The sequence below is a fragment of the Arctopsyche grandis genome, chromosome 7, assembly GCF_051622035.1.
Source record: "Arctopsyche grandis isolate Sample6627 chromosome 7, ASM5162203v2, whole genome shotgun sequence".
Taxonomy (NCBI): Eukaryota; Metazoa; Arthropoda; class Insecta; order Trichoptera; family Hydropsychidae; genus Arctopsyche; species Arctopsyche grandis.
Window position 1 is genome coordinate 20,376,759 of NC_135361.1, and position 10,454 is coordinate 20,387,212.

The 10,454-nt window shown below is 34.2% G+C and overlaps 3 protein-coding genes across 4 annotated transcripts; 1 reads left to right on the forward strand and 2 right to left on the reverse strand.

Annotated features, from left to right (window-relative positions):
* Window positions 1–1,110: 1,110 nt before the first annotated feature.
* Window positions 1,111–2,653, reverse strand: LOC143914672 (GTP-binding protein Rit2-like). Its single transcript, XM_077434966.1, has 4 exons — window positions 2,446–2,653; window positions 1,923–2,188; window positions 1,723–1,860; window positions 1,111–1,650 (listed from the first exon to the last, which is right to left on the reverse strand). The coding sequence occupies exons 1-4, from the start codon at window positions 2,591–2,593 to the stop codon at window positions 1,525–1,527; spliced, it is 678 nt and encodes a 225-aa protein (XP_077291092.1). The 5' UTR covers window positions 2,594–2,653; the 3' UTR covers window positions 1,111–1,524.
* Window positions 2,654–4,576: 1,923 nt separating this feature from the next.
* On the forward strand, window positions 4,577–5,994 carry LOC143914322 (low molecular weight phosphotyrosine protein phosphatase 1-like). Its single transcript, XM_077434505.1, has 4 exons — window positions 4,577–4,733; window positions 4,933–5,120; window positions 5,185–5,346; window positions 5,429–5,994. Exons 1-4 carry the CDS (start codon window positions 4,691–4,693, stop codon window positions 5,507–5,509), a joined length of 474 nt encoding a protein of 157 aa, XP_077290631.1. The 5' UTR covers window positions 4,577–4,690; the 3' UTR covers window positions 5,510–5,994.
* A 61-nt stretch (window positions 5,995–6,055) lies between these two features.
* Window positions 6,056–9,952, reverse strand: Axs (Abnormal X segregation). 2 transcript variants are annotated; one of them, XM_077434573.1, is made up of 12 exons: window positions 9,842–9,952; window positions 9,371–9,644; window positions 8,899–9,292; window positions 8,643–8,818; window positions 8,410–8,568; window positions 8,103–8,310; window positions 7,814–8,034; window positions 7,608–7,640; window positions 7,205–7,432; window positions 6,989–7,132; window positions 6,661–6,915; window positions 6,056–6,564 (listed from the first exon to the last, which is right to left on the reverse strand). In XM_077434573.1, exons 2-12 carry the CDS (start codon window positions 9,584–9,586, stop codon window positions 6,490–6,492), a joined length of 2,109 nt encoding a protein of 702 aa, XP_077290699.1. In that variant the 5' UTR covers window positions 9,587–9,644; window positions 9,842–9,952; the 3' UTR covers window positions 6,056–6,489. The 2 variants fall into 2 exon arrangements, with proteins under 2 accessions (XP_077290699.1, XP_077290700.1); XM_077434574.1 differs by lacking the exon at window positions 7,608–7,640.
* Window positions 9,953–10,454: the final 502 nt, after the last annotated feature.

Genomic DNA, 10,454 nt, shown 5'->3' on the forward strand with positions numbered 1-10,454 from the left:
AACTAGCGGGGAAGTGGTGAAAAAGGACGCAGCAGTCGGCAACCAATTTTTATACAGTTTATGTATATGTACATGCACTGAAGTTTTATTTTATTTATAACTTTATTTTATTGGACATTCCGCGTGACAGTAAACCAAACTAATAAAGCCATATTAAGAAAAAAATATTTGGCTATACACTATATTAAACTACAAATGTCTGTTACTATAATAAAACCATCATTAACTATTACAATATTTAAACATTAGTAACTTCCACAAGCATGCATTTAATAACACCTGTGGCAGAGTTTGTCGACCGCTGTTTATGCATACTCCTTACTTCTTAGAAGCTAACTAGTTACTGAGATAAAGTGTGCATGCGCCATGTATTTTGCATGCGCCAGCAGGGAGACCGGCATAAAGCGTGAGGGCGTATCTATGTATTATACATCTATGGTGCTAACAGTCAAAAGTCATCTTCAAATAGATTCACCCGGTGTCACATGAAAATTTAACCAATCAAAACCTTTGAGATGTCAAAACGTCAAGTATTTAATAGGGAAATCATATGGAAACCACGTTGCTATAATTCCTGTTTCCGTCAATATTAAAAATATTGCAAACCAGGTTACGCATACATACATGTATAGATTGAGATTACTGAAACTTCCTAATAGTTTGTTCATGAGCAAACTATGTAGTTACTTTGTGTACACTATAACTGGCCAGACTGGTTCGTGTATGAGCAAACTAGTATGTTCATGAATGAACCGGAGTATACGCTCGGACTGTAGCATAAACATACTTGCTTGAAGTGCCGAATAATATTTTTACAAATATTTACAGGCACATAAAAGGATTAAAAATTAACGTAGTTTTTAATAAAGATCTAAGTTATGAAGAGATTCAATATTAACAGCAAATAAAAAAATCACAGCCGATATAATACTATCATGTGTCACTAAGAATGAAAATTGTCTGATTGTAATGGTAGTTTTGAACGAATAGTAAAATATTGTATAGATATTTGAAGAATGTAAAGGAAGAAAAATTAAGCTTTGATTTAAAAATACGTAATGTGAGTTCATTACAATAGGAAATATTCAAATTACAATATAAGAAGTTTATATGAAGAAAATTTAATGCAAATTTTAGAAAGCATTTTCAATAGAAAAAGTATTTAAAAAATCATAATAGCGGTAGGTATTATGAATGCATTAGAATGGAAATTTAACTTTAAAATTTTCAATAGTATGTATCATATGTAATAATAGCAAACTTTTCATGTTCAATTACTATACAATTGAACGTCAATAAATAAGTTATTTATAATAATAATAACATCACATTCAACATTAACAACTTTTAAATTTAATACTGATACATGGTTCCATTGCTTGAACGATTATAAATTTCAAAAATTTTCAATATATTTATGTACATTGCTCGTTATCGTTCAACACCGAAAAAATTCAAATTTCATTCGCAATTCAGGGGGATTCAAAAACAACCAAATGTCGAGCATTTGTACGGGTGCGTTAGTCAGGGTATGGTAGACGATGGACTCGGTGGAGAGTTCGGATGATGCCGAGAGCGTCTCGACTTCCAACGAAACACTAACGCTAATATGCTTCTTAATCTTCGCCAACGTCTACGTCCACTACCACTCTGAAAAATAGAAAGAATCAAATTAAAACTTTCAAAATGACGATTTTTCCTTTCAAAACATGAATTATCAACCTGTCTATTATTTTTACGGCGTATTTCTCTAATAAGAGCATGAAAAGCATCGTCTATGTAGTGACGAAGGGCAGCTGAAGTTTCAAAAAACGGACAACCTAATTGTGCAGCTAATTGTCGGCCCTCTTCAAACGTCACCTAGAATGAATAAAAACGATATAAATCTCATATGGTAAAATGTCAAATTTAAAATATGTTACCTTTCTGAGATTGTGCAAATCTCGCTTATTGGCGACTAAAACCAACGGTATGTCTTCATGTGGTCGTACGCGTGCAATCAATCTTCGATACTCGGCTGCTTCTCGGAAACTTTGTCGATCAGTCACGGAATAACATATGACGAAACCTTCACCACACCGCATATACTGATCACGCATTGCTGTAAATTCCACTTGACCAGCTGTATCCAGAATATCCAAGAGAGCAGGTTCACCATCAATGACGGCTTGTTGTTGATATGAATCCTCTGAAAATGTTAACAGAAACGATTCATAATTGCAGATAGCATGATAAAATAGCATGACCGATTCTCAATCAAAATTGGAGTAACATTTTTTCTTAAATACATATGCACTTCTAATCTTTGGAATTATCACTGGATCATAACGAGAATTGCATGACTAAATTGGAACAATAGCGGAAACATAACCTTAATAAATTATGCCAATTTGAATAGAATATATGACTATAAATAAAATACGTAAGTAGGGTGTATTTACTCACCGATGGTTGGGTCGTGATAATCGAGGAAGCTGTGACTGACGAATTGCAGCGTGACGGCCGATTTACCAACACCGCCATCTCCAAGTACGACCACTTTGTAGACACGCGGCCCCACGCCGGCGCCCCCGCCGCCTCCGCCCCCTTCCATGTGTGGCCCCGCTCCGCCACTCTCCCTCCCGCCCCACTCTCCCCGGCAGCACGCCTGCAACAATCTGACAATTGCTGTCAACGGCAGGGTTGCCAAAGTCACCACTTTTATTGCCATATAAAAAAATCATTGATAAAAACCCATCATTTTGTTCTCCTCCTTTACACAAGGGTTCGGTGATTACTAGTCAAATGTGAACCGGTCACAGGACAACCGGTCGCTCTAGATCGGTCACACGTGATCACCCGTCACACTAAAACTGGTCACGAGAAAACTGGTCACACCCAAAAATTAAAAATTGGTTGAATTTTTGGGTGTCACCAGTTTTTTCGTGACTAATTTTCGGGTGTGACCAGTTTTCTCGTGACCAGTTTTAGTGTGACGGGTGATCATGTGTGACCGATCTAAAGCGACCGGTTGTCCTGTGATTGGTTCACATATGACTAGTAATCCGTTTACCCTTTCATTGCACAAGTATAGCAGTTAAAATATTTCTAATTCATTACTGTAAATTAAATTGTTGATGAGTTTTTGGTGTTACACCAATTTGTTGTTTTATGAAAGATATCTATCCATTTTTGAAAAGCTGTCCGTAAATCAAATGAATCTTTAAAAATTCTTCTTCGGTGATTAATTTTTTTTTTTGCTTTTTTTGAATAACATACATACTCCTTAAGGTCTGTTAATACTTATCCAGCACGACCCGTATCCTGCAAGTGCGGTTAGTATTCTTTGGTACATTATATGGACGTATTCATACTCCATTCGCGCATGCGCATTTACGCATTCATGCGTGTCCATATAGGATGTACTAAAGAATACTATCCGTACTTGCAGGATACTTGCAGAATTCGGGTCGTGCTGGATAGGTATGAACAGACCTTTATTGGTGTATAAAATACAGTATAGCATTGATTTACATCAACAAGACTGTTTCTATTTTTACAAGCCTCTTATTAGTTTGCTTTTTTACAAATAAAATACGCTATAACTTCTAAGAATGTAGAATTTTATAATGTATTTAAAAAAAAGGCTAATTAAGGTCTGTTCATACCTATCCAGCACGACCCGTATCCTGCAAGTACGGACAGTATTCTTTAGTACAGTCTATATGGACGCGCATGAATGCGTAAATGCGCATGCGCGAATGAAGTATGAATACGTCCATATAATGTACTATGGAGAGCAGGCGATTGATTGAAACGCGGTGTTCGGCTTCGGGAAACAATGTTTATTGGTTCAGGTACAGCGAGTGTGGGAGACGAGAGAGGTGTTGTCGGTTGCGAGGTCCGAAGGGAAGAGTTAGCTTCCCGTGACGCGCTGACCGCCCTCGGGGCAAAAACACCTCCGTTTACGGCCAGCCTTTGGGGTTGCCACAGTACCAAAGAATACTATCCGCACTTGCATGACACCTGCAAGATACGGGTCGTGCTGTATAGGTATGAACAGACCTTTAAGTGGGATTTATGTAATTATTAGAGGTAGGACTGGAAGCGTGCCGTCTATTGTTCCATTATTGTAAATGCTTTGTAAAAAAGGTTCGGCAAACCTTTAACGATGCATTTACAACATGTGAACAATGAACAGCGTGCTCTGGGTTCGCTCTTTAGTAGTTATATTGGACATATATGTGTTGGTAATGCAGTTGTCATAAAGAAGATGCTTAGCAACAAAACTGTTGTTAACAACGAAAATCGTAAACAAAGATCTTTGTGGATGTGAGCAATATATTTACTCAAGGAGAAGGCTAATCTCATCCTATATCAAGATCAAAAATAATTCCATTACTTACACTAAAATTGGGCTGATTATACTGTAACATACATTGTATATTAAATTATGAAATTCCAATAACTATTTAATTTTTAGAAAATATATTGAAAGCTGAATATTTTTTAAATTTTAGAATCTCACAATTGAATAAGAAAGCTATAAATCTTTTTTATATTTTTAAATTTTACAATAATGATATATCGATTGGTTACTGGCCGCTTTGTGACGTGTCAAGATTCACTGCAGTGTGGCTGTCAAGTGTTAGTAGGATAATTAATCCGCGTGTTGTTTCCGGTGCTTTTTGGCTCACTTTCGACGATCACCATGGCCTCTGCTGACACCAAGAAAGCTCTTTTCATATGTCTTGGTTCGTTTCTTTCATATTTAAATAGAAATGTCTTATTAATTTTACTTGAAAGTATTGATTTTTTGCATTGGTAATCTACTTATAATCTATTAATAATGTGTGTAAAAAATTCGAACAAATTTTTCCTTCAATTGTCGGCATTTAAAAGTATATAAATGTAATTATCGTATTGCGCAATTTTCAAAATTATAATTTGCAGGTAATATCTGCAGATCGCCGATAGCTGAAGGCGTATTCATAAAAACCGTCAAAGATAGCGGACAAGCTGATAAATGGGAAATTGATAGCGCAGCGTTGGGATCTTGGCATGTTGGAAATCACCCCGATTATAGGGCACTCGATGTAATGAAAAGCCATCATGTCCAGTACAGCAACAGAGCTAGACAAGTATGTATATATTTTCATCGTCAATATCTATACTTTGGTACTAAAATGTATGTTATGTTTTTAGATAAAAGAAAATGATTTTCATCATTATGATTTCATATTCGGGATGGATGAAGAGAATATGCGAGAGTTGAAGAGGAGGTCGCCCAAAAACAGCAAAGCCCAATTGTTGATGTTGGGTGATTTTGATCCTGAAGGTGATCGTATTATAAGAGATCCTTATTATGTGAGTTTTTTTATTCTACTAAATTTTGTTTGATTTGCTGGATGAAAATGTTCTATTACTAATTTCTTTTTTTTTTTAATAGGATGATGACTCTCACGGTTTTGAAAAGTGTTATCAGCAATCGACACGATGCTGTAAAGTATTCCTCGAGAAACATTCATAAACTACGCTTAAACATTGCCAAATTTTCTCATCGAGAATTGTGTTCATATTGGAATTGACGTGCTTTAAAGCTTTATACGATTAACAAGAGTACAAATCGCGTGATAATGTAAGATTTAGAAACGACACCTGTTAGGACATGTATGTACGATCGATTGAAACGTACATGAAAATTATATTTAATTATTAAATTGAATGGACGAAGCTAAGTGAATCCATCTATCTTCCTATAATGCATATATAATATGTAATACTCATGACTATTCCCGTGTGATATGTAGGTTCTACAATTCCTTTGAGTTCATAGGTTAGAAATATTGGCAAATTTAAGATATTTTACTTTTTGAAAAGTACCAAACGTTTCATCTTGGACGCTATTGATAAATTAATTATTTTAAGTTTTTATTTATTTTTCTTACTACATATATATGTTGCTTCAAATGTAATTTGATTTTGAATCAATAAATTTAATGATATTATGGAATGATTTTTTATTTTTATGTTTATTTCATATATACTATGGATGTGGAATTAAAAGACAGTTACAAATGTTTTAACACAATATATTAGACAATAAATTTCAAATAACAATATACATATAAGGCACAACCATTATTAATATCAGAACAGGTATAATTACTAAATGCAGTTAATGACTTAGCCTGCCGTACATATAATATATAAATAAATAAATAATTTTTGAATATTTATAAAGTTAATAGTTTTTAGTGTAGCGTTAGTGACTTAGCGATAGGATGAGGTAGCCTTTTATCTAAAAGTCGCCATTAATGGGGTACAAAATTCTTTTTAATTGGTTTTGTATGGTAAAATTGAAAGGAGTACATATTTATGTAATATGTATGTATATAAATATGACAGTGTATAAATTTATAAACTTCAAGGCACATCTTTGTTTATGATAATGGTTGGCGAATTTTTGGCATAAACATACAAACGTATTTGGATCATAAGATAAACTTTTTACATATCAATTTTGGACATTCCATAAACGGATCGATATCGTCTCAAAAGTGTCTTTTTATCTTTTTGTAGTCTCTGTAAAAATATAAACATATTGTAATAAAAATATTATTTGAATATACTTTTGCTATAATTGTGAATTTGTTTTAATCTATATAATAGCAGTTGAACCTCTTTTTTGAGAGCCATTTTAAATATGTGATTCTTCTTCGCCAATGCTATTCTAACCCATTCCGGCTTATCTGGAATAGCCTGATGAAGGATGTATCTGATGCCGAGCAATAAATGCTCGAGGACGATAAAATAAAAGAACAACTCTGGCGGTTCAATGTTAATACTAGCTGCATAAGATTTTATTTGCGGGGAAACGTACAGTAGTCCGCAATTAGTCATAATTGACATGGCTCCTAATATTTCGAATGATCTCTAAAACAAATCGTTTTTTATTATAAAACATGGCGCATATTATATAAATGTATTTTGAGAGTGTAATACAAACCTGCCAAGCACCGGTATCTTTCACTTTTCTGCTCATCGGTCTTTGGTACACTTTGCACAATTTAAAAGCATCAGCTCTTATCTCTAATATGTTGTTTAAAACTCCCCAAAAAGCTGCTAATGGATAAACCGACGAGAACAGCACCTGAAGGCAACCATCCATTGTCACAAAATTGCACAGATTAAAAATTATTATATATAATGCAACATTACTCACTACGTATCCGAATTGTATGAAAAGTTCTAAATAATCATCATAAGTGCCTTCGAATTCATCCAATTTACCTTCTACGTTAGCTTGATGTATTCTGGGATCATTGTACGTTAAGCAATCAACATCCTGAAGAACGTCAGGCAAAGTTGCCAAGTCATCGTCGAATGATGCACTCATTTTTGTTGGCAATTTTGGAATTTCAGTTGTGAATAATGTTTTCAAGTTTTCTTTCTGAAATTATATGTTCATCGGATTTAATATGCATGAGTATATATATATATATATATATATATATATATATATATATATATATATATATATATATATATATATATATATCTATTATTAATATTCACGCGTTAGAAATAGTAATAGTTAATATCAAAAAGCAACAAGTTATACATACAGAACTCGTCTTATTCGTTTTAGGGAGAAGTTTCTGATTTATTAATATAGCAATGTCCAATAGAAGTCCAAATTTCCATTTGTGGTAGCAGAATTAGAGTTTAGAACGAAAAAAATAAATAAGAACCACTCTATGTGTTAGTAAAATGGGTTATTATAGAAGTTGAAACTAAGACGAAAGCATTATAAAAAGTCTCGGAATCTAACCGTGTAAAATGAGCTTTGCATCATGAGCGGTAGAATTGCTTCCTGGAAATGATTTATCGCCTGAAGTATGATCAACATGGTGGCTAATTGTTGTTTCAACATATCAGTATCTTTCAATATGAACGCTATGTAAAACAACGACATAAAGTTGTTCACGAACTCGAACAAAACAAGCTTAATGACTCGGTGTCGGTCGTATTGAGACTGCGTTCGGTGGTTTTCTGAAATAACGTATTAACATTCTAAAATCTCAGCAACACGATTAATCCGTGCAATGCGAAAATCTCACCCCATTCGGTCAGAAATGTGCAGAAGCTTCTGTACATCAGATTGACTATGTAGACTAGAGCTGTATAAATGATACTAGGTATCATTATCATCCAACTGTCTGGATCGAAGTGTTTTTTCATTTCATCTTCAGCCCAGAACGACCACAACATGACGACAAACCCACCACACAGGCATAAGAATACAATTGGCAAAGATACGCAATACATCTGAAATACAAAAACATTTCATTTATATCACTCGTAATGGAAGCAATAATTTTTTTCGGTTTGTATGTATAAAATTGTACTTCGCTTCAAAAAATGAACCTTGAGATTTGTCTTCCAACGAGGTGACTGCGGTTGAATTTTTCCGGTAATAGAATCTATACCCATTTTACCACGGAAATTTACTCTCGGTTCATCTAAGCTCGTCATACCAATTGTTCCCCAATTGAAAGCCAATGCATTGCTTTTTCTTCGCCAAACCTAAAATGTTTATTATTATAATGAAGATGTTTCAATTTCAGTTATGCTGAATTGAAAAGTTTACTATGATTTACCTCTAAGAATACAATAACCCAAAGAACATTGAAAATACAAAAGAATGTTAGGGTTTCGTGACTGACAAAAAATTGTATGAAACCTAATACCATCGGCACAATCATAGCCACCGTATAAAATTCTAAAAATATAAAATACAAGGCAATCGATTCTCCAAAATATTCTCTAATATCCTCTGAAACAAAACAAATGAAACGATAATTAAATAAAGAAATGGAAAACAATATTTGCGTAAATAAATAAATAAACCAATACCAAATGGTTGTTTGGTGAACAGTGTTAGGAACCAAGTGCTGCCGAGTTTACGCAAAGCGTCCAAATCGTGCAAAGGATAAATCTTTTCTATCAGTCCTTCCTGAATGAATGATTGCAAAATGGATTTGCCGGTGTAGAGGCCGGCTGTATTATAACTGGGAATGTAATGTTCCCCTTCTAGCGTTCTTATATTTTCTAATTCGTGCCTCACTATGGTCTGCCGCTCGGCTGTGGTCAGAAAGTCGTCCACGTGCATACCTTCTTCGAGGAAGTCTTCCATACGACTCACCACGAATTCTCTGAGTATGCCACTACGATCCTTCTTAACTATTTCGATCTCTTCTGCGATTTGTAAGAACTTTATTTTGGAAGCGGAGATGTGCAATATCAGGCCCTGGAATATTTCACACACGATACATGTTTTATACACAGTTTAAGTGTTAGTAATTCAATTGATATATGTAATTCTTACTTCTTTGTCTTTGTAAGGTTGTCTTCGGACTAAAAGTTCAGCTCCTCCGTTTTGTCGCTCTCCTCGTACTTTACTTATAAACCATGCCAAAGTTTTTTCTTTAACTTTAGGTGCAAATTTGATGACTATGTACGTTTGAGGAAATACGCACACGCTTTCATCAGACGAACTGGCATCTTCATCTCGAAACTTCGTTTTAATATTGCGAGACGTCATGCTTATTATGATTTATATATTGATTATAAACGATTGCATGAGTTTTGTTCATATATTCCTGAAATTTGAAAGAAATATTATACCTACGTGGTCGATTCAATACGTGTAATTTTCGTCACATGATTCATCACACATATGTATATATAAAGCGATATGTTTAGCATGTCTAGCTTAGGAATTTTGTCTAATTTACTGAAATATTTATAAATTGTTTCTACAAAATTAATACAACAATAATGGTTAAAAATTTATTACATCGCTAAATAGTTATCTTGTTTGGTTATCTATGTTCTCTGGCCGAGAAGAGCAACGTCAAAAATAGTATAACCCCATATTTGATTATGACATAATTGGCCGCAAGACTATGTTTTTCGACCACTCTCAATATTTTATATTTAACAAAATCTCATTTTGGCTTACTTTTTAATTTTGTGAATAAGAAAGTGAAATAGAAAAAAATCTATCATTATTATTATTATCAATTTAAAAATAATTATTCTAGACATTTTTTTCAGGATACAATAATGGCTGTAAATGAGGGGTTTCAGAATTAGGATAAATCGTTTCTAAAAGAGTAATAACGTCTTAAAAAAGATCTCGTCTTTATGAATGCTTAAAGGTCTGTTCATACCGAGTCAGCACGTACCGACTTCAGCAGGTATCCGGCCGTACGAAAAGTATTCTTTGGTACATTTTGTATGGGTATATTCATACCAACCGTCACGTTTACGCCACGGCAGGCTTACAGCAGTACCCGACATTTCCTGTTCATACCTTACAACAACATCCGTCAATGTATCGTGTTCGTTTTTTTGGCCATCGTGGAAATATACACGCGAATTACGTGCCATGAGTCTGCCGCTTTGCT